We start from the raw sequence: 26,095 nt of genomic DNA, 5'->3' as shown, positions 1-26,095 counted from the left end.
TGACATACTCAATAGCATTTAATATCCATTCAGTTTAGTTGATATTCAGCCCGAGCAAGCAGAACAGAAAATCCACAATGGTATCATTCAGTTTTAGATTAGTTTCTGTGGTGGAATGCTTGATTTCTACTTACTTAGAAATTTATTTCAAAATGTTGAGTAACAATGTTCTCATTATGTGGATGTGATGTGGTAGACCCGTGTGTGATCAAGTAACTATGTTACTTTCAGTTGTCATAAAAATGTTGGACATATCAGACATGACTTAAAGGTAGCTTGACTTTGCCTTGACAAACTGAAATTGACCTCTGTCTCTTTAAGAAGCTCCTACTCCTTCTGACACTCCGCCTTCAGCACATCATCATCACAACGTAGCCTTTCCATGATGCCATTTACAACTTCCTAGGAGTGTTGGACTGAGAAGTAGTTCCTGTAGCAAGCTCAGAAGACTTGCAGTCCCACTAGATGTTTGCTAATTGCTGCTGGCTAGTCTGGAGGAGCTGAGTGGGGAAGGCACAGGGCGGGGGTGCTTTGTCAGGCAGAAGCGCAGCTTGGAGACTGCAGCTCCAAGGAAGAGCTTTATGGAAACTTGTGAGACCTAGCATTTAGGCAACCCGGAATGGTTGCCATGGCAGATCCAAGGATTTCTCGAACAAGCATGAAAGAATCAAAGCAACTGTCCGGGTATGCTTTTCATAAAGGAATATCATTATAACATGATTTAAATCTCTGTGATGTAAAAAACACAAAGGCTTTCACTGAGGGCCCCGTGTTTCTACACGACACTGCACTTCCACAGGATCCTGCATTAATTCTTTCATTTGGGAAGCCGAAATGAATTCCTGATCAAGAGGGATTTCCTACGGAGTCTCCTCTCATTACTCCCACTCATGAAAATCTCCTTGCAAGACGATAATCACAGTGTTTTGGTCTTTGCGTGTGTGTTGATGCGAGCGGGAAAGTCTGCGTGTCTGTGAGGGGCGGCGGCACGATCGAGCACACAGCACGAGAAGGAGCTTCCCTGATTGCGAACACGCCGCGCTCCCTTTTCTTAGACCTGCAGACAGACAGATGGAGGACAAACTGATTCAATCAGCCTCGTTTGCTTTCGGGACTCCGCTGTGGCTGATGAAAAAAGATGGGGATGATAAAACAAAAGAGCAGTACAAGGGATAAGAGCCAGAGTAGTGGGAGGCAGACAGATGAATTGGCAGAACCATGTGGAGGTGCGAAGCATACGAGAAAAACATCAGTAACTGAAAGGAGATCTTCTGTGGTGGTAATAGCTAGGTTGTGTGTCTGTGTCTATAAACAACACTGAGCTGCCAGCTAAATTTAATTTAAAAGGTAATCAAGCAAATGCACAGAAAAACAGAAAATCAGAGCCGCGCGTTTAATATAATCAGCATGGAATGAGCCATTTTCCGATACCACATGGCATCGTTAACAGACTTTACAGCAGCTGTCTCGGACCTGCACTTCCCCTGAGATGCAAAAATAACATTAAACACAGCAATAAAAAAAATAAATCTTTACTTAATGTGACATTTTTTCATGGATATTTGTGTTTTCTTGGGCTCTAGGTTGACCCTTCATTCATCTGTGCTCCCTATTTGTGTCCTCATATTGGCATTTTCTCAATTGACTTGTAAATCACTTGAGTTTACTTAGCTCATTGTCTATTTTTGTAATCAAGTGTTTCTATAGTGGTTAGTATTCATATGATGCTTAAAATATTCCACAAAATGTAATTCAGTTGCACGGTATTTTCTGAAAACGTAATGCGTTGTTTCCACTGGATGCGACTTTGAGTCTCTGATTCTTTAGATCCCAAATCAAACCAAATGCAACTTTAGGCAACTTCCTAGATATTATGTATTGGAGTCTTGACACCACATTTCCGCGTAGTAAAACTGAACTAAAATTAGAGCTGAAATTGGAATACAATTTTTAACGTGTCTGCTATTGAAGCAGATATCTGGCACACAGTGCCATGAAAAGCCTCATGATGTTTCAAGTGTGACGTAACCAGAATTACAGGAAATAACAAAGGTGCAAAGGGACCAGCATCATTTTTCTTGTTGGGTTAGTTATTACCATTTTATCCAGAATGAGACCCATGAGTAAAGTCATTCCTCCACCAATTTGTACCATCTACACAAAATCAGTGCATCAAATCAGCTTATTTCTCTTGGTAATTGAGTATTTTGATATATTATAGGGGGAAAAAAAGAATCATGAGACGCTCAAATATTAGCTTTACAGTCTTATTTCCTTTTATTGTGGTTCTGCCTTTTGTTTGGGGCCAGTAAAAAATTCATAAAAAATGAGAAATTATAAATACTGACCAATGCAAGATAAGTTCAGGGGTCATCCTGGTGGTAGAAATGATTTACAGGGATCATATAGCCACGTGTCCTTACAGCAGAATATGGGCAAAAGGTAGAAAAATCAGCTTAAACTGTTCAGATGTGTTAAAGGGAGCACAAGTGTGTTTTAAAAAAATAAAGGGTAAGAAAGGTATGGAGAAAACCAAAGCCAAAATCAAATCTAAACAAATTGGATAAAAATTTTAAGAGGTGAAAAAGAACAGAAACGCAAAAATGAACAGCATCCTTCAGGGAAATGTTACTGCTGCTTAGTAAACTGTCTTCCACAAAGTTAACTACCGTACTTTTATTTTAGTAGTATTATTTCATCAAATTCTTAGTTTTTCCATTCCTTTATTGGTTAACTAAAGCACTTCCTTTTGATTAACAAGTTTATTATTGTTTTGTTTTCTCTAATTGTGTTGCTTCTCCATTGTTACTCTGTTTTGTAAATTGTTCATTAAATTACCATATTTTAACTGCAGGGTGTTTATGCCTCCTCTGAAATTGCTGTGTTGTTTTTTTGTTTTGTTTTGTTGCATTTCATTAATGTTGTGCTTTGTTCGGCATCAGCACAGTAACTCGTTTTTTTCTGCTACATGTCAAAGGAGCTCGGCAATTTCCAAGTCTAAAACTCCTACATCATTTAGTGGATACATTTTCTTATTTTACACTCCTATTTCAATTTTTGTTGGGTTAAATTTCTTATTGTATTGTGCTCTGATTTATGGACAATTAAAGCACATTATTAGACCGCAGCGTATGTATGTTATGTAATGTGCATACAGATTTTTGTTTGAGGAAATAGAGAATCCTAGACGTTTTTTTTTAAGTAACTCCGTCAAGTCAACATCCAAAAACTCTTTGCAAAGAGAGAGAGCTGTTATAATCTTAAGGGGATACAGATTTTTAAGAAACCCAAATTCAGAACCATTTGAAAGAACGATGTACCTCTATTCAAGGAGTCAAATTGTGGAATGACCTACAAAATGATGTTAAAAATGCCATTGTACATGTTTAAGAGATTGTCAAAGATTGGATTCTTGAAGAAGTATGAAACAGTATAAAGTGAGCTCATATTAACGTTATTTAATTGAGATAGACGACTGACTTTGTTTTTTTTGTTGCAGAAGATAACCATTTTTTCCCCCCTGTTTTGATTCAGAGTTGAGAAAAAAGGGGCAGATATTATAAGATTTTTTTCTTCTTTCTGCTGCCTTTCATTTCATTTTGTTTTAAAATTTTGAAATACATATGGATTGAGATGTATATTTTAGTATATCAAAAAACGTGTTAGGTTGTTTTTTTTGTACTAAATGAAATGAATGAATAAATAAATAAAAATAAATAAATAAAATAAAAGTGGTGCAAAACTGAAGAGGGCATTTTCTAAGTACTGATTTCAAATTTATGTCAAAACTCTGGAACATAAACTCACGAAAGTCTCAACCTTTATATAATAGTTCCCATTTCATCTCGTCATTATTTTCACTGATACACAGATCGGTGGAAAAAATAATAGTAAAAAAAATAAAGATGTCAGACCATACGGTACCATATTATATCCCAACAAATAAATCATGCGCTGAAGACTTGATATGCTCAATATTTTCATCTTGATCGCCGGGCCACCGCCTTATCAGAAAGGCTGCACAACACCACAGCTAGAAGGGCTGAATGTGACGGACAGAGACGAGGCTGAGCAGTCGGGAGTTGGCAGCTATTAAAATTTTAATGTTCTGGGACATAAGTGGGACATTTCTAACTTACGACTTTGATTCATCGCTGCTAAATGGGCACAGATCAATAAAAGAATTTTAATATCCATTTCTGCCTTTATTATTTCATCCATCCATCAATCAATTTCTCGGCCCAAATGAACCTTCCTCAGCTAATGACATAGTAACACATTCACGGAAACATAAAAAGATAAAGTCCCACATTAAAGCCGTTATATGGATTATCTCTTATAAATCTCAAAGCTTGTCAACTGGCCTTGGTTTAATCTCGTGCTTGACGAATGGCAGGAGGAACGCAGCAGTTATGTACAGTGCCTTTAAGTATTTATACACACAACCTGGAACCATGTATTTCAGAAACCCAGAGATGGAAAAATAGCTAGAAGGAAACCAGCATTGGAAGCAATCCAGAAGAAGAGAGTCCAATAAAATACAATAAGAGTTTGTGCTTATAACGTCGCAAACTATAAAAACGTTCTCAGGCTATGAACACATTTCCAAGGTATTGCATCTGTAAACATGAGACAAAATGAAAATAGAAGCAATAAAAGAAAAGAAAAAACATGAAACAAAATACATAGCACCTGTCTTTGTGTAGAACATGATTTCATTTTTAAACTCTTTGCGCTCCTCCAAGGCCTCGTCGATGCTCAGGATGATGCTTTCGCTGGTCTCGGGCCCGTACAGGAACTTACAGGCGCAGCTCTTCTGCATGACCTCTGTCCGAGAAAAGCCTGTGAGTTCGCAGAAGCCATCGGAGCAGTAGACGATGGGAAAGCCCTTCGACATCTGAGCATTGGCCAGGATGAAGTTACTGTCTGCAAAGAAACAAGAGAGGAAATGGAAAGTGAGCAAAAGCTGTTCTGGTCAGTGGGGACTTTAGTTAATTACTGTAACACTGTAAATAGAACTGTACATTCATTGTAAAAAAAAAAAGGGGGTTGGGGGGAAGAAGCACACTGTCTATTTCATTTTTTAGCAAGAAACTAGTTATTAATCAAACCACATGATCTTTTTTTTCTTTGGCTTGTTTTTACTACAACTGCAGGAGTTTGTGTCCAACAGTGATGTTCCTATTAGGCTAAAGCCTCTGACTCAGAGCATAGCAAAACATATCTAAAAATAGAATCATAAATAAGGAAGGCATAAGAAATACAGAGCCAAACAATTTTTTAACACTAGGTTTTAAACATGTTTATGTCGCCCATACATTTTGACATTTGAAAGTGCTGAAAAGGATAACATTTGAGCGCGGCGTCTGCAGGGACTGATAAAGGTTTACGGCCACCATTAAGCTGCCGTTCTAAAAAGCTGTTATTTTTTCACTCTTGTGTTGAACCTGGAAGTTGGGGCTGAATTTGGCATTTAGCAGAACTTTTCCTACCATATTTTTTTTAATATATTTTAAGAATAGGAAAAAAAATGAATTTGCAAGCTGTTTTTTTTTTTGTTGTTGTTTGGATTCAATGTGAAAGTTCAAAATGCGGCAGTGGGGGATTTTTCAGCTACAACACAATATGAGCTCAGTGCATAAACTGAACATTAACCAGCATGTCTTTAGGCAACGAAGCTGTGGTTTTGAGACATGCATGTCTAAACCTTGCCGTTCCCCTCACCCAGTGGCGCAAAAAGTGGGTATGCAGGGTATGCAACGCATAGGGGCGGAGCACCAGAGGGGGCGCCAATACCCCATCTGGAGGGGGCGGCGCGCAGATGATGTTTTCCCATACACTTCAGCGCGCCTTACGCGCACATAACGAGGTAATTAGTAGCGAGTTTTACCCTTCACGTACCGTTGCCTTTTTCAAAACTTCAAAAATGGAAACAAATGCAACTGGTCAAGTGGCGCCTCTACAGCTCTGCGAGAGAGTTGCTCTCAGTGGACACAGGACTGATAATGTGACTTTTAACGCAGCGATCCACAGCATGATGGGATCTTCGGTTCAGGCATATGACGGCCTGGTGTGGATGGATGAATGTAGGTCAGCTACAATTTTATATTATATTTTATATTAAAGCTATATTTGCAAGACTTTTTTTTTTGCAGATTTGCATCTAATGATATTGGTTTCTTTTTTTTTTAAACAAACTTATTGAGAATGAAGTTGATGATTGGGGAAGTTCTGAATTGACGACGAAAAGAAAAAAAATCTCACGCTGGTTGACGTTTATCACAGTTAATTAGCCAATTGAGTCTCATTCTGGACAGCCAGTCGAAGCTAAGCAGCTGTTTATACCTGAATATCTACGATGGCTCACAGACCTGCTATACCAACATACACACACGGTGCCACAAGGCTGAGCTGTGCTGATAGACAGCTAATATATTCGACACAATACTCATTACACATGGCAGTGGACAATGAAGGTTTGACAGATTGTGAAAAGTGTGTACTTGTGGATTTGAGTGTTTCCTGCTGCCATTTTGATAAGCAGCCGAACAGCGAACCCTGGCCAGTGTATTATACAAGTGCACTCGAACGTCTGACACGGTAATTGGAGAACAAATAAACTTTCAGACGTTTGCGTAATTACAGTGAACGAATGAGTCACGCACACATTTCCAGACGTTCACGCGCGCAAACATGAGCAGCGGTACGAGACATCCAGCAAGACGGCTTGTTTCAATTACACTGCATTACAAAAATCTATTTTCTACATCGATAACTCACTTTTTGAGCAACCTGGTTGTCTAAATTGCTTTATGTCGCAAGTCGGGCTTTGTTGAGTAAAAGCCACCTTCGGTTTGAACTACAAATAGAAAATCAGAGAGTAAAAGATTGCGTATCCGGTTCTCGAGAGGAATCAGATGCTTGTTTTCCATTCTGTAGGAAGCATTTCACTTTTCATGCTATGTGTCGAAACTAAACTGCACAACTCTTGTTTTAATTGAATTTTACGTGAGATTATCATATTATTTTAAGATATACTCAGCTTACACTGTAGCTGAATCCATTGCAGACAACAAGACACACCCAGATATGTCGTATAAGAAATGACACTTTGATGGGACAACCCGGACAACTGCAGGTCTCTGTGTAGGGACTGGCTGTCAGGGGCCACTGAGGCTCTGGCTAAAGAAAGACTGAAGCCACTGTGTCCCTGACAAAGGCCTAAAGCGTTTCTGGTAGCAACTCAAGGAGCAAAGGAGGCTAACAGAAACCTAACTTTTACAAAGACATACAACTAGCATAACATTTATATTACTGGGGTTTTGCAGCTGACATGTTGTATATTCTAAGTGTTTTAGAATAAGCTAAGCTAAGCTAAGAATGGGAATTGAATTTAGCTATATCAATTGCATTATCAGTATCACTTATCGATTTGATTACTTATTGATTCTCATTGAAATAAACTCCATAATTCTCAGGCAGTCCACTCCCAACTACAATCATATTCAATAAATTGGAATATTAATGGAAAATCCATGTGTTTTAGTAACAGCTCACATAATGCCACACAGATTGATGTTTTAAAGCTTTATAAATGATGATTAGTTGCTTACAGCTAATGAAAACATATTAAAGATCAGAATATTACAGAAGACCAATAAAAAAAAAATCTTAATGGAGAAATGTGGGTCGAATGAAAAATATGTTTAGGTTTTTCAAAAGGTGATTTTAATCTGACAAACGAGCCAGAACCCATATTCTAGTTTATTAAATATGACTGCAACTCTTAACATGAGACGGAGATAATTCATAAAGCATGGTGCTAATAATACCTGGAGGAGGACCGAAGGAGTTTATCGTCACCTGGGGGGTTCATGGCAGAAGACAATAATATGCTCGAAGCTCCCCCAATCGAGAGTCACGACGTCACTAGGCAACGTCAAACACTTTACATTCACGCAAATCTGTTTGAGGGTGTTTGATGTATTTTATCCTTTTATTGGGATTAAAGCTCCGCACACATTGCAACTGAGAAGTTTTTCGTTTGTTTTTGTAACTTTTTCGGACCATGGAACGCCATCTTGGATATTATGCCCAGCTTGTAGGAAACGTCATCACGCAAATACGTCTGACGTTATTGGAACTGACCAGTGGAATCGTTTGGCAGGCAGGTTCACACCTGTTCTTGATTCCCATCCTTAACCCAAAAGATGAATGAAAACCCGTCAAACTCGCTTCTTCCTAAACTTCTACTTATATTGTTGTGATAGTAAAAAGATTACTTTGGCCAAAAATGGCGTGCTTACACAACTCTCATTCGGTGATTAAACTAATAAGGCCACCATCAAAAACATATATGAAACTATGTAACTAATAACATTATTACATTATTAACTACATTCTTTTTATACTCTTTCCTCCTCCACTAGTGTCCACACCATCTCAAGATAAAGAGGATATTAGGACCTGCTGATATCCGAACCTCTACAGACAAGATAGTGATATATGCCACTCTGTCTATTTTAGTGGTTCTGCAAAGTGAATTTAACAAACAACTAGAGTAAGCAATATGCTGTTGTACAAAATGCATTCCACATTGGTTCGGTTATCAAAATAATATACTCAGATACAGTTTGTGCCCTGATAATGATGTTTGTGCTAATTTGAATTCAAATGTAATTCCTTTATTGGGAAAGAAATGAATGTCTGCATCCTTTATTTGTACTTCTGAAGTTCTTTAAATGCAATCTAAGCATCTACTGCAAATAATGAACCATAATCGTCATTAACCTTTATTCATTTTGGTTTTATCCTTATTGCTCTAATATATTCTCACCTATCTTCCCCTCCTTACCTACTACTGTCCTAGTTTCTCCTTCTACTTCCCTCTCTTCTTTCTTACCCCAACAGAAACACATCCCATTACACCACACATCTCTATCTGTTTTCTACCCATGGTCCTCCATATATCCTCCTTTTCACAGTCTCAGCAACTTTTCAAACCTTTCACTTCCTCCCCATCCACCATTTTGGATCTCTGCACCTAATTTCTCTTCATCTTCTTCAAACCTTGGATTTCAACCAGACTCCATTTATTTGCTTCCCTCCCTGCTTGCGTTCACCTTCTTCCCCACAAGCCACCTCCATAAAAACATCATCTGTCTATGTTTACGCTCCTCCCCTCCCCACCCGCCCCAATTTAGACGCACAATCTTCGGCAGAGACTTTTACTTTCATTCAGTTTGTCTTCAATTTCTTGTTCTGCAGCTCGGTGACCATTTTCTTTCGTTTCTCCCTGTGTTTCTTCCATTCAGATTTTCCTTTTGGTTTACTGGCTACAGTAGCAGCCCATAGATCATCCCAACATGTGCTCACACTGCTGCCTGACAGCTGCTGAAGTAATCCGACAGGTACACAGAGAATGGGAGGAGACGAATTGGGAACAAAGGCAGGAAAAAATAATGTGATTCTGGACAAAATATTTGAGGAGCAAAGGCGATTTTACACAATTTAATGTTTGAACGAAAAAAAGCTTAGTGAAAATGCACGAATGTTTGACAGTAAAAACAACTGAGGGTATTTTCTGCTTAAAGAATGATATGAATCTTTATCCTGAGGAGCTCAGGCACTGCTCTATATGAATGTAAATTTCTTTTTTATTTCGTTACAGTATGGCCAGTAAGTAACATGGCCGTTTTCAATATTTAATGTTTATATTTGCTAATTTAGAGAACTTAATTAACCTAAACCAGAGGACCAGGGGAGAAGCCATACATGCAGAAAGAGAGTATACAAACTCAATGCATTAAATTCCTAACTTCACAATACAATCACACCAAGCTTATAGTCAGAATGCATTAATATTTTTATCAACTTGCACACACTTTTAGATGAAGCAGTTTTTTTGGGGGGAGGGGAAAGAGGGGGGGTGCGTTCCAGGAGCCTTTTTCGTCATTTACTTCTGCTCGTTCCTCTGCTACGTGCACCTATCTTATGAAACAAGTACCTGATGGGCACAAAACATTCTCCAGCACATTGACAAGTTCCCTCACTTTCCAAAGCATTCTGGGGGCTATTTGAGGAATAGGGATAATTCCTATAGTGTGTGTCCAAGCACTGGGAAGCAGTGAACATAAAGAAAGAGTGAACAGGAGATGAGAAAGTGAAACCAGCAGAGCAGCACAGCGGGAAGAGAAGCAGATGAGAGGGAGGGAGAAAGAGAGAGAGAAATGAGAAGGTGGACAGGTAAGGGAAAGGAGAAGAGGAGGTTAGGAAATGTACAGTGGAAGACATATGAGTGTGTTAGGAGGGTAGAGGACGAGGGGCTGCCAAGAATCACTGCAAGCAAGTGGGATGGAGCTGCAAGAGGCAGGATGATGAAAGATGGACAGGAAGTGTGATAGAAAAAAAATGGTGGAGAAAGTGGGGAGATGGATGGAAAAATATAGTCCCCCTTTTTCCGTCTAAATTTCTGCAGGTCCTCTAAGAAAACGACTACAAAGCAGTTGCATAACCGCAAAAAAAAGAGAAAAAAAGTCACTTTTCAGTTGCCACAGTAACCATTGACACACCATGGAAACCAAGGTTACAACTGTACAAATTTCCTTTTGCATAGAGTTGCAGAAATATGTGGAAAAAAAAAATTAAGTATCATATTCATCACTCTATGCGAAGTACCAACAGACTGTAGATTATGAGTCTGTGTGTGTTGGACACACCTGAACTGATCACACGAATGCAAACCATGACAGAAACACAGTGGCACGAATAAATAGTTGTCTGCTTTCAGATTATTTTCTGTTACAAATTTTTTTTTTCTTTCTCAGACATTTTTTTTTTCCAGATCGTCAAAACAAAACCTCACAAAACCATTTTGCATTTCCTGAGGCTATCTTTGCCTCACGTCGAATATGTTCGTGATCTCAAACATTTAACTGTGACAAGAAAGCAAAAACAGAAGACCCCTCTAACGGGCCAAATACTTTTCTCAGAACGGTTAATAGTGGTAATCCATTCACACTGTATAACTGAAAGAGAAAATCATTACTCAAATCCACAGCTTTAATCACTGCTCTCTGCTCTTCATCACACATTCCCCAAGGCTCCCACCCAAATGACACATTACACCAGCCATTAAATTCCAGTAATTTGCCGGCTGCATTCAGCTATTCCCCATCTCTCCATCAATATCTTACTTTATTTTAATTTTTTTCTGCTTTCCCCTGAAAAACTCCTATCAAAGGGCTTCCCTCGCATTCTCACGAATCCAATAATTAACCTGGTCTAAAAATGGAAGGACTTGGCCCAGACTACTTCTGGTGAAACCCAGTTTGTCAATTGTTTTGGACAGTCCATTAGACACGGCGATTGAGAGAGGAATCTCACTAATTAGGTGGTGTAACAAGGCAGAACAATCTCGGTGACGCGCAGGCTCTCATTCAAAAAATTTTTTGCGAGTTTGATGGAGCGGAAAGGGATGTTGACCTCATTTGAATTCACAGCAACCCTCGTTTTTACAGTGATTGAGGGAGAAAAAAAAATGCTTGCTGAAATTAAATTCTAAAGGTGCGTGTATGGAGGGAATACTTTATAAAAGTTCTGTTTAATTCAGGAAATTATTACCCTGTTGCCATCATTTGAACTTTATTTGACCAGAAAACGCTTTACCAAAGTCTGGCCAAGACAGCTGTATGGTGGTGCAGTTGGTGACGCTGTTGCCGTGCAGTGAGAAGGTCCTGGCTCTGGATCTCAGCCTTTCTGTATCGAGTCTGCGTGTTCTCACCACGCACACGTGAGATCTCCCCAGATACTTTAAGTTGCCCTTAGGTAGTAGTGTGTGCGTGCATGGTTTTTGGCCTGTGATGAACCAGTGACGTGTCTCAACTGATGACCCAATGGCGACCCCGCAAGGACAAGCGGGCATAGTTGATATAGATGACGGATGAAGTTGAGATTTTAGCTACTACTACAAAAGCCGATGTTGGTGTTTAATGTGTTAAATCGTTAAGTATGGATTTAAATACTGTTGCATTTTACTGTTGTATCATAACACCGTGCAGAGTCTGTTGTAATGAGGATTACTTCGTTAAGAGTTTGTTCAGTCTTAATTATTTCAGGTGGAAACTGCATGAGATATCTAAGATGGGTTTTAGACGTCTAATAGATGTCTGCGTTCAGCCAAGGTTTGCAAAATAATTAAATGGTGTCAGGGTTGCAGATCCAACTCATCAGCTCTGTGTCTCAAGCTCAACTTCTTTCTTTCATTATACTGCCAAGTAGTACGAATGACAGAGCAGTGCCACTGTACACGTCAGTGACCAGTCCTGTTTGTTTGCGATTCATGTCTGTTACAAGTGCATCATAGAGTATAAGTGTGCTGCATGTTGGAAAATGATCATTCTTTTCACGAATAACTTCAGGAGATTGATTAAGAACCCTATCATGCCTTACCCACACCTGGCAGAGCTCAATCTTTCCTTGATGCACAAATTTCTGATAAGACAGCTAAAGAGGACTCTAAAGACCATCATCTTTATTCATCGGACTGTACAGAAAAGAGTCTATAAACCATGGACCTTGCAAAAAAGTGCCATAATGCCCAGTTCTGGACACTACAAAGAAGTTCACCCTAAAAAGCAAAACAGAAGAAAAGATCTAGAAAAATCCTCTATTACCTCATCAGCTCTCCATCCTAGAAACCACCACAAATTTCACTGTGTATCAGAGAGTGCTTGGAAAAGATTTGTCACCATCTACTTAAAAACATAAAGTTGAAGCAGAACTGTACCAGGCAACCTGAGAAGCATGCCAGAAAATCCACCAATGACCGTCTAAGATTCAAGAAATACAGTGGAAAAAACCCGTCAAACATCTCACAGCTGAAATTGAGGAGTGGGACAAACTTTCTGCGCTCTGACGTTAGAGATTTAGATGAATCATCTCACTGAAATTATTTTAGCGATTAGTGGGTAAAATGTCCAAACTTTTCCCTCTGGGGAAAAATACATGTATTTGTTCATATTTTTTGCACAGTGTGTAAAAGGAAACTAAATTCTTCTTGTGAAAGTGCAATTCAATTCTTTCATTTCCAGATATAGGAAATGCTAGTTTGTGCTGATTATGTGATCATGTACCAGACCATGTTAAAGTACATATTGTGATTGTAATATAAGTAAATAATTGACTTTGAACTTTGAAATATGGGACAGTGTTGAGCATAATATAGGAAGTACAATTAACAACTAATCTTTCACAAAGACTTGTGAACAAATTTAAGGTCACCATCTACTTACTGAGGGCTTCTGTACCAATTTTGCTTATATTTTGTTAACCAAAGCCATATTTAAAGAATTTTATTTATTTATTTATTTATTTATTTATTTATTTATTTATTTATTTATTTATTTATTTATTTATTTATGTTTTTTTAAAATAAACAACAATTTGTACAACAATGTCTCAGATTGTTATAACGTTGCAGCTGGTTAACCTCCCAAAACCAAGCTCTTTTTTCCCCCATCTTAGATAAAACTTTCCCAGAATTAATTAAGCTCTGGAGAAAATTGGAACAGTTGTAGCAATTCACTGCCAGTGAGTGAGAGACCTCCCGCACCCTGCAGCGGTACAGTCAATGATGATTGATTACTCCGTCAAAGTCTCATAACTACTCTCATTATTTCTTCCAGACTCGTACTCTGACTGGGGTCAACAACACACTGGACTAATCACAACTTTACATCATATTATTGACAAACAAAATACTTTTAAATTCCCATTTAGGAATTTTAAGGTGTTTGGGCTCTTATTTACTGAAGTAAACCTCGCTAAAACGTACATGGGACCGCGCGGTCATATGTATCGCACCTCCATGGTCTTTCGTGTTTGGTAATTATCTCTCTTTGTCTTCCTGGAGGGTCAGAGGATTGATGGCAACAGAAATCCTCGGGGACACTGTACTCTCTGTAGTTTGAATCTCCTCTATTGTGTAACGTTCTTAATTAGGTCTTAAAACGCCTGTCTAAAAGCAAGTGGTAATTACAGTGTTAGACCACTTTGGGAAAAAAGTCAGCACATAAAAGTGTTAATCAGGCAGTCAGGAGAATTGCTTTTACTATTTTAATATTGCCAGACAGCTGAGCGCACACGTAGACACACCAGGCAAAAGACACACATCCTCTCATAAATATGAAAAGCAGGAAGCGCTATGCACTCTTTCTGCTTTTTCTGGCTCAACTCCTTTCCCTTGTTTCTTTATGGAACCAGGACTAGTGTGTATTAATGTTAGAAAAATGGCAGTGTGAAGGGCTGGTTCAGAACGGAGAGGAGACAGCACAGTAAGAGGCTTTAAATACTCCCTCTGTTAGAACCGAGACACTAAAATGTCTGCTAAAGTTGGTAAGAAGACAGCTAACTTTGGCCCATTTCCTCCCAGTGATGGGCATCACTAGTTACCTGAAAATTCAAGTCAGCACTTATTTTTGAAAAGCACCTCGTCTGGTAAAGGAGTGTCCTGTTTACTTGAAATTACTGAGTTCTGCTCCGGTTGTAGAGCGAGTCGATAACTTTTCATCACGATAGAAGTATAATTAGAACTTAATGAGTGGAAAAGTTTATGGATGAATAATGAGAATAATATGCGGTCAACCATCATGTTACTAAATAAAGGAATGAACCAGTGACTGTATTTCAGTACTTTACCAAAATAAAAATACCAGATAGCTGCTTTTATAATTGGCGTGACGTCGGCTCCGCCCCCATATTTAAGTAGAGCAAACCTCCGACAAACAGTGTTATAATGGTAGAGGTAGTGGAACTCAATGAACTCTAGACATTTTTGAGTCATTTTAAACAGACAGTTAAATGTAAATACCACATTTACTGCAGCACATGTTTACCATTGGGATTTGCACACATAAAATCAAGCATAGCTAACTGCGCTTATTGATCTTTGATGTGACTATCAATAAGAGTCGTGACAAAAAAATGGGATGTTTACTACCAGTTACCTTCTTACAGACGAGCATGTGGTAGTCGCCTTAGATCACAGTATCATTCAGTTGCATGAGGTGGGCTGCAGACCTTGATCAATTTATTGAGTTATTCCAGACTCCGTTTGGGTTTTAGAAATGGAATAAATTGTATTCCGCCTTCTTCACGTTTTGGTAACAACTGTCAGGATTGCATGTTCATAATAGGAAGCCATTTTGAATTTGGCTTCCTATTATTTTCCTCAAAATCTTTATGACCACAGCGCGTTAGCAATGACCAACCTAGTAATGTTGATGGAAGTTGAGTTCCTCCAGATAAGGGGCATGTACTTCGATACAAATACCGACCGCTTATTGGTCAGTTGCTGTCAATCCATTAGTTTAAAGAGGAAGTAAATACAAACTCTGTACTATTATTTCCACACAAATTACCTAGGCGATTTAACAATCGATGACCTATGAACATTTTTAAAATAAATATGTGAAAGTTACACGGAGAATTGCAAAACAGATAAAAATCTAAAGCCGGCGGTTTAAATTAGGGGACGCGTTTCAAATTACTATGGTAATTACCAGGCGACAACATACGATTTATAACAAGCATCACTCCCACACCATACAGTAGCAGTGACAGACAGGTGGTGACATTAGTCACCTGGATGGTTGAACAGTTGTAAGGTTGACAGAAGGTGTCATTCTCACACAGTCACCATTGAGCACAGCTAGTCAATGTTTCCACACATTTGTAAAGAGAAAATAATCTATATACAGAGATGCGTTGATCTCAGCAGCGGTGCTTAAATTTGCAGTACTATTAGCAAAACGCGCTCGATGTTATGTAACTTATTCTGAAATAACATCTGCTAACTTCAAATGCATTTTATCAAAAATTGTTGAATACAGGACACATTTATAAAGGTAAGTATCCAGTGTGTTCTGAACACCATAAATAGCCTCGATCTTTAAACGGTAGCTGTTGACTTGGGTTATGAAGGTGGCAACTCACGTTACACAAACTAGCCGAGGTATGAAAAAGGAGCGCAATAAAAACCTACTGGAAAGCACAAAAACAAATACTCCTCCGTTGCAGTTCCACCAGTAAAAACATAAACCTTTTCTCTGAGTACAAATGAGATCTTGTTAAAGAGCTGCCCACTCGAAGGTCCGGCCATTTATCACTCTCTCCGACCCTAATCTGGGCGATGAATGACCTCGAAGGGGATCCCACGGTGATAAAACCTTAGTTCTGCACTAATATTTGCTCTTGACCAGGCTATCAGACCCAATTTGTACCGTCAGGCTCTACTGCCTCCAGGTCTGCTCCATCTAGCACTTCAGATCCAGCGTTAATTTCCTCCACCTCGCCAGCTCAAGGACAGCAGCTCACTCTTTGGAACTTGACAAACTACTTGTGCTGCACAGAATCACTCTAATTCTCTTATGTGGGAGCAGAGCTCGTGCCCATGCAGGCAGTAGAGGCTTTTTTTTTTCTCTCTCTCTCTTCAGTTTGCCACTAGACATGCTGTACACTAGCCTGTTCTTACTTGTATAGTGATGCTGGATCAATAGGTATAGGGGGGATATCTCTGATTATTATCAAGCTTCTCTGGGTGTTAGGGACATGTTTCAGAAGGCTGCACAATGGCTCAGGTGAGAGAACAGTGTTATTACCATGGATGTAACAATTTTAATTAAAAAAAAAGTAGGAGATACTGCTGCATAGGGAACAGGTAGAAGACAATCTAATTAAAAGAAAGATTGAGGTAGATTTAAATTAGAGCATGAAGAATAAAAAGGAGGAAATCATTTATTGTATTTTGACAAAATCGGTAAGTCACCCTCAAATCTTTGCACAGGTGAGAGTGCCTTGCAAAAATATTCATACTTCCTATGAATTTTACTCTATTTTTTACATCCTAACCACAAGCCTCAAAGAAATTTACTAGGAGTTCATGTGACAATGATGCAAATTTGCATGATATTGGGAGGTTTAAAAAAAAGACAAAATTCAGAAAAGTGCTGTGTATCATTTACTCTGATGCCCTTAAAGAAAATCCAGTGCAGTCACTAACCATTAGATGTCATTTGATTTGAAAGTAGAGTACCACATGCATGTAACTATTCTCAAAGTAAATGTGGCTGTCCTGTGCAGGCTTTAAGGTTTGTTAGAGAATATCAATGATTAAACAGCATCATGAAGACTAAAGAAACAAAACATGCTAATAACTGACAAAGCTGTGCAAAGGTTTAAGGCAAGATTGGGTCATAAAATGATATCGCAAGCTTTAAATTAGTCATCAAGGTAAAATGCATTACCTGAAAATTGAGAGAGCAAGATAAGAGAAGCAGTCAAGGCAGCTGCTGTAACTCTGGAGGATCCACTAACACCACACCTCAGACGTGAGAAACTGTCAACAGTTCCTCAACAGTTGGCTTTATGGAAAAGTGGCAAGAAGAATAAGAGAAGTGTAACCACAAATGTTTTTCCAAAGTCTCACACAGTAAACACAAGTACGGGTCAAATAAGACCAAAGTGGAACTTTTTGACCTACACGTAAACCAGTATATGTAGTGGGAAAACTGGATCTGCACATCACACAGAACATACCATCCTCACAGTAAAACAAGGGAGTGGTAGCATCATGCTGTGGGGATACTTTTACTCAGCAGGGACATGAAAGCCGATACCTAGAAGTTTTAATTTGCCATAAAAAAAGTAATCCAGAGCTAAGATTTTTTTTTTTTACACGTCTTGTCCAGCAGTGTAGCACTCTGCCCAATCCCCCACCAAGCTGGACTCTCCCAGTGTTCCCACCTGCCCCACACCAGCAACAGTGTCCCACAGGATGAAACCAAAGACCACCCGTCACCAGGAGGAGTCCAGAGATATTGAGCTAATGTCGAAGCAGAATCTGAATCCTTGAGTTCAAATTGATCTATTCGAGTGTTAGAATGGCCCAGTCAAAGTCCATTCCTTGGTCCAACTGAAGATCTTTGAAAAGACATGAAAATAATTACTCATATATGTTCTTCATTTAAATACGTCAGAACTAGGCTGATTTTGCTGAGCAGGATGAAAGTTGAGCCAAACAACTTAATGATTGTGAATTGTCTTACAATTCACAATCATTAACTTTTATCAGTTAATTGCATAAATAAAAACAAACAAACTGTTAAATTTGGTTGTAGGATTGCTGCATGTAAAATAGTTCAACATGTTTCACAAACATTTCCCGTTTATTTCTGACTCCAAAGTTGAAATATAAACAAAAACACCTTTAAACTTTTATCCAGGTTAACAGCATATTCTTAAAGGTCGCTTAAAGATACATTAAATTACAAGAAGTAAAAACAAACACAAAGAAAATCTTTTTTTCCCCCTACTTTTTTATGTAGATGAGTTAACGACTCTTAGATGAAGCCCTCCAGAGTTTACAGGAAAGACAAAAGAAGGAAACTGCGTTTATTTTCTTGTTGAGGAGCGGCAAACTTTGATTCCTCTGGACTCTGTTTTAGGACCAGCCGTGACAGGAAAAGCCAACAGGTCACGCTGACAAATAAATGCAATTTATCTTTAACACGGGCTGAAACTTTTAAAGAAATCCAGTGAGACTGAGGCAGGACCCAGTTAACCCTTATCGTCGCTGTCCGAGGTGCTGAAACCTCACCACCAACAGACTGAACTCCATCTTTTGGCCTAATGAGCTTAGTTGAAGTCTGCAAACATTTGGATGCAATATTTAAACTGACTTGAAGACAAAAGATTATTATCATTATTACTATTTCTCTCTTTTTTTTCCTTTTTTTTTAGCAAACCTTATTGTTATTTATTTTTTTGTTTGCTATTTTGAGCCTATCAGAGCAACCACGGATCAAGCTCTGCTTTGTCAAGCTTCTCGCAATCAGGCCAGCAAGCAAAATTAAAGATAAGATAAATAGTTCAGGTCAAACTTACGAGTGCCATCAAACCGTGTGGCTATGGTGTCCAGAAACGTGTTCTGCGGCGCTAATAATCCCTTCATCACAGGCATTTTCCCAGCCTAATGTCGAGGTCCCCATCAAAGTTACTGAAGAGAGAGAGAGAGAGGGGGCGCAAGTCGTCCGAATGCGTGAGGGCGCTCTCATTAAAGGTGCTGCCGAAGCTCCGAGCGAACCAGCAGGCAGGCGAGGGATCCAGTCAACTCAGCACTACAGCGAACCCCGTTCGGGGGTAGGAGGGGGGGGGAACAGTGCACGTCATGCGCGCGGCTGTTTCACAGTGGCCTGTGGTGACGAGGGAGGGAGCTGGAGCCCGCAGCTGCAGATCACCTAACAGCCAGAGGCGACGGCGGCAGACGGAAACTTTTCTGTCATCGGTGCGATAATTGTTTGACCGATTCTTGCAATGCGCTCTGCCAGGACAGGTGCGAATGCAGCTCCAACGGAAAAAAAAAAAAAAAAAAAAAGTTTTATAGAAAAAATAATTCAGGTTTTACAAAATTTTCCATTGCATCTTTACAGTACGTGACTAAGCACAAACGCATTTATAAAGAGGGTTGTCTTTTCTTTTTACATAGCAAGAAAAAAAAGAGGGTGAAAAAAGATTTATCCATCAATCCATCAAATTTATTTGAATAACGCATTTCAGCATGAAGGCAGCGCAAAGTGACTTACATCACAATTGAAACATTAAATTTTGCCAAATGTCGTTATTGCACATTAAAATGTATCCGTATGACTCCCACTTACATAGACTTTGAAAACGTTTAAATTTGCATTTAAACGTTTTGTGTCGTCGCTTTCTTCACGCTTCTCTCTCTCTCCCAGTGTTCATTGGAAATTTCTTGAGTTTTTATCACCACCTGCTGGTCCAATGTATAAACGTTGTGCGTGGAGCTAATGTGTCTCAAGAAACGCTCAGTTCAAAATGATAATTGCGCAATGGCGCCCTCGTGTGAGCAATTGGCTGCAGAGACAATTGTTCATATAACCCTGTTTCTGAACAGGTGTTCCGGGACTGAATCCCATCTCTTTCCGGTTGTCCCGTAACACTTATTTAAGGGATTCACATAAATGTTCCACTCCGCCAATAAGGTGACATCATCAGACTCTTTGGATGTAAACTTTATGTACTTCTTGTGCAAGCAGCTATAAATCACGCAGTAGATGTCAGGAAACTTTGTTTTTGCTTATTAAGGAAAAAGGAAGATAGTTTTGATGTAATGTTCTTTAGCAAAAAGATTACCCACCACATCTCGATCTCATTCAAACGTCTTTGTGATCAATTTGACTGTAGACTCAGAAAACTGTTCCCAGCAGCAGTGAAAATTGATCTCCGCTCAGATGAACTTGTTCCTGTTCTCTCATACAGGAACAACCCTGAATGAATGGACAATCTGTTCCAGGACATTTCATTTATCCTGTTTTTTATTTTATTTTTTTTAAGGAGATAAACTTAAATCCAATTACAGACTCTTAGCCTTCTGAAGCTTTTTGAATAAAGATGTTACAAAGCTCTTTAGATCTTGGTTTGATAATAATAAATGCTACTAGCAGGGAGAGCAGCATCTCCCAGAATAGATTTTAATCCCATGTAGAAATCCTGACATAAAAACCAAACGGTTTGAATCACCGAAGACATAGAAAGACATTTATATCTATGTTATTGTCATTCATACATTTATACGTTTATTTATAAAAATGACTGTGGAAAAAAAATGCAATTTATGTGTCTGTGAGTTTTAATAATTTTGGCTATTTATGCAAATTTAAAGTGTTAGACTATTTAAATGAGCTATTTTTAAAATTGTTCACATGACATGTACAATTGTTTAAGGCATACATATTTCACATGGGTTTTACATGTGTGGTTGTGACCTTGGCCACATTTCACTTGCACATTTTTTTTCCAAAGAAGGAAACTCAATTAACCTTCTTGCTCTTGCAAAATCTCCAGGTTCATTATTGCTGGTGTTTGTATTTTGGAGTACTTACTATGGATATTAAGATAATTGCAAATCTTTGGTTTCATCTGAAACAGCAACAGAGATTTTCTTTAATATTCCTTACCGTAACACACAATGCTTGCACAAGTGCTGATAATCCTTGACTTGACCTCCCTTACAACCTTGAATGTTGTATTTTATTGTAATTCATGATAGCGCTGATCAAAGTAATGTACTGTCGTGAAGAAAAAGAAAAGATGATTGTTCAAAAATGTTACTAAAAACATGGTGTGGTGTACATACATTTGAACTACCAAAAGTCATAGTTATGAGTTTTATAGGACATCTCTGCCTAATAAAACAAATTAAATAAAAGATTCAGCAAATGTCAATAAGCGTCATGGCTTCGCGCTCCAAACCATTCACCTATGCTTCGGAAATGGGGCATAACCCACCTCCATTCTAGATCAGCGACACCAAATGCTATCAGTCAGGCTCCGTGACTCCTACTCAAATCCTCCACAAGACAAAGAGGCTGTAGCTGCGATGATGTCAAAGTTTAGTCATCAGGTGCTCCGAGGCTCACCGCGGCAAAGCAAACATCTGCTGAGCGACTTCAGACGAGCTCACAAACATTCAAACAAACCCATTCGGGACGCGCAGTGAGAAATCTGTGACTCACGTCCCTGAGGCGAGGCACTGAGAAGTAGCTAAGCGCCACCGAGTTACTTCCATGAACGTGGCGGCTAATAAGATTAAAACTGACAGCCAACAGACAGGGATGTTTCACCTGACTAAATAAATAGCTAATGCATCATTTAATCCTGATCACTGTTCCAAAACGCTTCGTCTGTACATGTGTGCCATTATTAGGTTCAGACTGAAGGGAAAGTTGAGTCAAAGTTAGTTTCCGTGGCCTAGACAGAAACTTTATTAAAGCTCCATGTTTTAGAGTGTGCTTGCTCCAATCCGTCTCTGGTGTTCCTTCGGTTTTCAGCTAAAGTATATTTGAGGCTCCATGCAAAGTCTTTGCTGTAGAGGCATTGAGCTAGAATCAATATTATAATTTCTTTTTACTTATTTTCTCGACCTGGACAGCGCCTGCATTCAGCGGTCTTTCCAAAGTAAGTAAACTTTCTGAAATCACAGGTTCGACGTTCCAGTTTCAAAACATCTGGGGTGATTTCGCTGTTCATGAGAAATCATTCGCAAGAATGATTTGAGTGAGTCTCTTGTTGCTTTAAATATGTAGAGGTCACTTAACTTCAACAAACTCTAGAAAATGCTTGATGCTTAGGGTTAGCGTTGGCATCAAACATTTTTTGCTCTTTCAGGTTGTCTCAAGGCAGGACTTTTTACTACTTTCACCTCAGGCCTGTTCATAAAAAAAAATTACAAATATAAAATTTTACAGTCGTAGGATTATCACAACCCTCTTTTGCTACAACATCCGCAGGCTTTAATAGCAGTACTAGTTTTGAAACTGTTATATATATATATATATCTATTTAAAAAAAGTTCTGGTTACTTGTTTTCAGAAAACACCATAACTAATATTTTGGAGAGGCGACATTTTCGAGTTTTCAGTGAATGAGTAATGAGCAATGAGTCTCCACACAGACATCCACATGCCAGCGTCGTACTTGCATGTACTTTGCTCCACAGTACGCAAAACATATTTGAAACCGTCGTGTGCGAACATACATGTGATCGAATGAGAGAATGAAGTCAAAACGCGGAATGCAGAGCTGGGTAAATCCGCCCCCCTCCCCCAAACACCTCTAACGCGCCAACACGATCCCTCCACCCATCTAACAGCAGCAGGCTCACTAACCATATCATGAGTTTATAATAACCACATCACATCCGAGGCGAATGAGGCGGAATGAAAATCTAACCTAATTTAGAGGGGTGGGGGGAGAGATACACGGCTGTGTAAGTAGTAGGGTGTCCCCCGAGACAGGGCTCCAATCGAGGGAGCCGTGTGCTGCGCTGGTAGCATGCTCTGTGAGCGTGTAATGGTCTTAATTATCATTTAGCATGCCAGCCTCATCAGCGCTGTATCGAGCCAGCGATAAAATAGCAAAAGCTGAGGGTGACGGGGGAGGGAGTGCAATTCGATCACATAAAGATCGTGGTGGCGACAGAGGTAGACGCAGAGCAGCGGAAGATAACTTTAGAAGGAGCCGAACTTCGACGGCAGCGTACCTGGAGGTGCACGTGGGAAGACGCAGACCCAAACACACACGCGCGCGCACACACACGCGCGCGCGCGCACACACACACACACACATACACACACACGCACACACACACACGCACACACACACACACACACACACACACACACACACACACACACACACACACACACACACACACATGTTGGCAGGGCTGCAGACTGACATCTCTCTCACTGAATTAGTCACGATGAGTGATGTGTAACCAGCCGTGACTCGTTCTGGCTGGGGAGATAGTTTAATTCACTTTGTTTAATTAGTCAAAAGTAGTTGAGCATTCGCTGCTCCCTCTCCCCAATCCCCTTTATGTTGCTCAGCATCTACCCATCTGTGGCGAAAACAAACCTGCAATCACACCTGCTGGAGTTTCAGGGGGTCTGGGGTGGGGGGGCAAACAAAAGGAGCTCTTAGTGCCTCGAGTTCTCTTCCACCCGACACGCTCACTACATTTGGCCTTTGGATACCTTCACAAGGAATCCTTTGGACCACATTTGAGAGGGACAAAGTGGATCTCAACAATGTGGGGACTTCTGCTGATGCATGGCTGAAGTCTATTGGTTCCGCAAACAGGAAGAAGAAGAAGAAGAAGATTTTTTTCTGTCATTTTTCGTACACTCTTAAGAGGTACAGATGATTTATGTTTGGGGGTTTTTATCTTTTACTTGGTCCTGAAATTTGTCAGCACATCTCAGTGAGTATGTTTGCAATTCGATGCTCTACATCTAATGAGAAATACATTACTTGAAGAGAAACCATTTGGATACTTTTTGAATTTAAAATTCTGTATTACGTTTGTTGCCACAAATTTGAATAAGCATTGACCATTAAAGGGCTACGTACGTCATATTCAGATCTATTCTGCGCTGTGTTTTGATAATAACTAAGAAAATGTCAAGAGAAACAGAACAAATATTTAGTGATTTAATAATTATAGCTTTGGAGCAATTGCACATGTTCATATTTTTGCGGAGATTTTGTGTCTGACCTTTCAGTAGATTTCAGATCTGACATTTTATGTTTTCATATCTGACATTTTATGAGTTTATAATCTCTCTGATATGTATCTATGACCTTTCTGTTTGTGTCTGTGAGCATGGTGTGCCGATGTTTGTACATAGGTTGAATGTAAAAGGGGAGTAGAAGTCTCAGAGCATGACGCAAGCAGTAAGAAGTAAATAAAAATTGTCAATTGCGACCAGAAAAAAAAAATAAATAAAAAATCAGTAGGACGTTTCCACGCCTAGTCAGTGGGTAGCGGGCGCCCCCTTGTGTTGGGAACCGTGTAGCACTAAAGAAAATGTGGGCACACTAGCAGATGGCTAATAAAGTTAAGGGGGTATCTGATGCGCAGCTTCCAATTCAGAGCTAAGGTAATGAGCTCTTTCTAGGATTTTAAGTTGACTAATGCGTTTTGTGCATTTATAGTTTCAAATCAAAAATTCTCTGTCAGGTTAGAGACATGTTACATTATTCTAAATTAAACAAACGCTTGTTACAAAACACAATTAGGGTTGATGTGAAAACAGAAAAGGAAGAATTTCCTTTTCTTTCCTGGCATGACACAATCAGCTTGTGTATGTGTAGATTTTGCTCAGGTTGCATGAGAACTGAAGGGTTCTTGTTTCATATTTAAAGGACCTACTTGGGGTTCTAAATATAACCCATTTAGACACATTGTGCGAGTCCTAGTTGAGTCAGGTATATGTAGGTAATGAGAAAATGTGTTTAAATAACACAACAAATCCTGGACCCATATGGGTTCCACTTATCAAGAGATGATCTGCATCAAACCTATATTGTCAAGTTAACACAGGCCTATTGTCCTTGTTTGTAATAGTGAAACATTTTACTCTATGGATACAAAGTGTTTATAAAACCTTCGTGTTAAAAATATCTTCAGGTTTCTATAGATGTTGCCTCATAAAATGCTTGTTGCAGATTGGGCTTTGTTGGTTGAGTGCACCATACAAATGAATTTTGGAAGAATATTAGGCATTAGAAGCATATCAATTTTAATCAAGCTTATTGATTTGGTCTGGGAAATGAATGAGACCCCCCGATTAGAGATGATCTTCTGGGGAATGGCATGGAGCACCGAGCACATGATGGATTAGGGAATTGGCAGATAGTGCAGCAGGGGGTTGTTTGTCGAGGTAAATGAGTTTGCAAGCCTTGGAAAATCTGTCTCTAGTGGTTGGGATTATGTTTTGTCCCTTGGATGGTAGAAAGCCAAAATGGCTACTAGGGGGATGTGAGACTAAAGGATGGCTGGCGAAGCTAAAGGTTGATGTTTTTCTGTTTATTTTTTGTCGTATTTACTTTTGTCCACAATCTATACAAGGCAGGAGAAACTCTTTAGCATATTTCAAGTAAAGTCAACAGTGGAGTGAGAAAAGACCTTGGATGCATAGTCAAGTGCAGGACTTGTGAACAGATGGGAGCACTAACATAAAGTCAATTGAAAAGGCCATTATAAGGTTTGGGTCAAGACGGAGCATGGCTGATATGGCCCCTAACGTCCCAAGAGAAAACGCCAGGATAGTAAGTAACGGTAAAGTTAAATGTAGGTAACCAATGTGACAGACAAGGGTTAAACCTCTTAGCTGACATTAATTATGATAAATTCTTGTGGTCGGTGCAGTTTGCTATAAAAAGTGCAGCTTCATCACGCCGAGTTTCCAATGTTGAAGGGCCAATTTTACTGAAAGCAGTTCTCTTTTCCGACAACGTAAATTCTCTCTGGGAGCATCAAACTGCAATAAAGTAAAACATAAGGATGGTGCTTGCTGTACCAGATCTTTAGGATAAGAAATCTCCCCTCCAGAAGCACCAGTTTCAAACCAGGATCTAACTGGATCCAAACTGGTATCTCAGAAAGTAACATGGGTTCTTGAAATGTTGGGTCACCTCCAGGTAACCAAGACAAGAGGCTTTTTTTTATTGA

General features: G+C 39.3%; 1 protein-coding gene across 3 annotated transcripts in view; it reads right to left on the bottom strand.

Annotated features, from left to right (window-relative positions):
* The window catches only part of kcnh8 (potassium voltage-gated channel, subfamily H (eag-related), member 8), an 81,997-nt gene extending 62,563 nt beyond the window's left edge, over positions 1–19,434 (bottom strand). Inside the window, exons 1-2 of one of the 3 annotated variants that reach the window (XM_081612655.1) lie at positions 18,943–19,434; positions 4,693–4,926 (exon numbers count right to left, since the gene is read on the bottom strand). In XM_081612655.1, coding sequence (XP_081468781.1) covers positions 4,693–4,926; positions 18,943–19,018 — 310 coding nt within the window. In that variant the 5' untranslated portion in view covers positions 19,019–19,434. Of the gene's footprint in view, positions 1–4,692; positions 4,927–7,832; positions 9,146–18,942 lie in introns of those variants that run through there. The other 2 variants (XM_008421677.3, XM_017307670.2) reach the window with 2 other exon arrangements.
* Positions 19,435–26,095: the final 6,661 nt, after the last annotated feature.

The sequence above is a fragment of the Poecilia reticulata genome, chromosome 11 (genome assembly GCF_904066995.2).
Source record: "Poecilia reticulata chromosome 11, P_reticulata-male-v2, whole genome shotgun sequence".
Lineage (NCBI taxonomy): Eukaryota > Metazoa > Chordata > Actinopteri > Cyprinodontiformes > Poeciliidae > Poecilia > Poecilia reticulata.
Note: the sequence above shows the minus strand (reverse complement) of the source record. Positions and strands in the feature narration are given on the sequence as shown.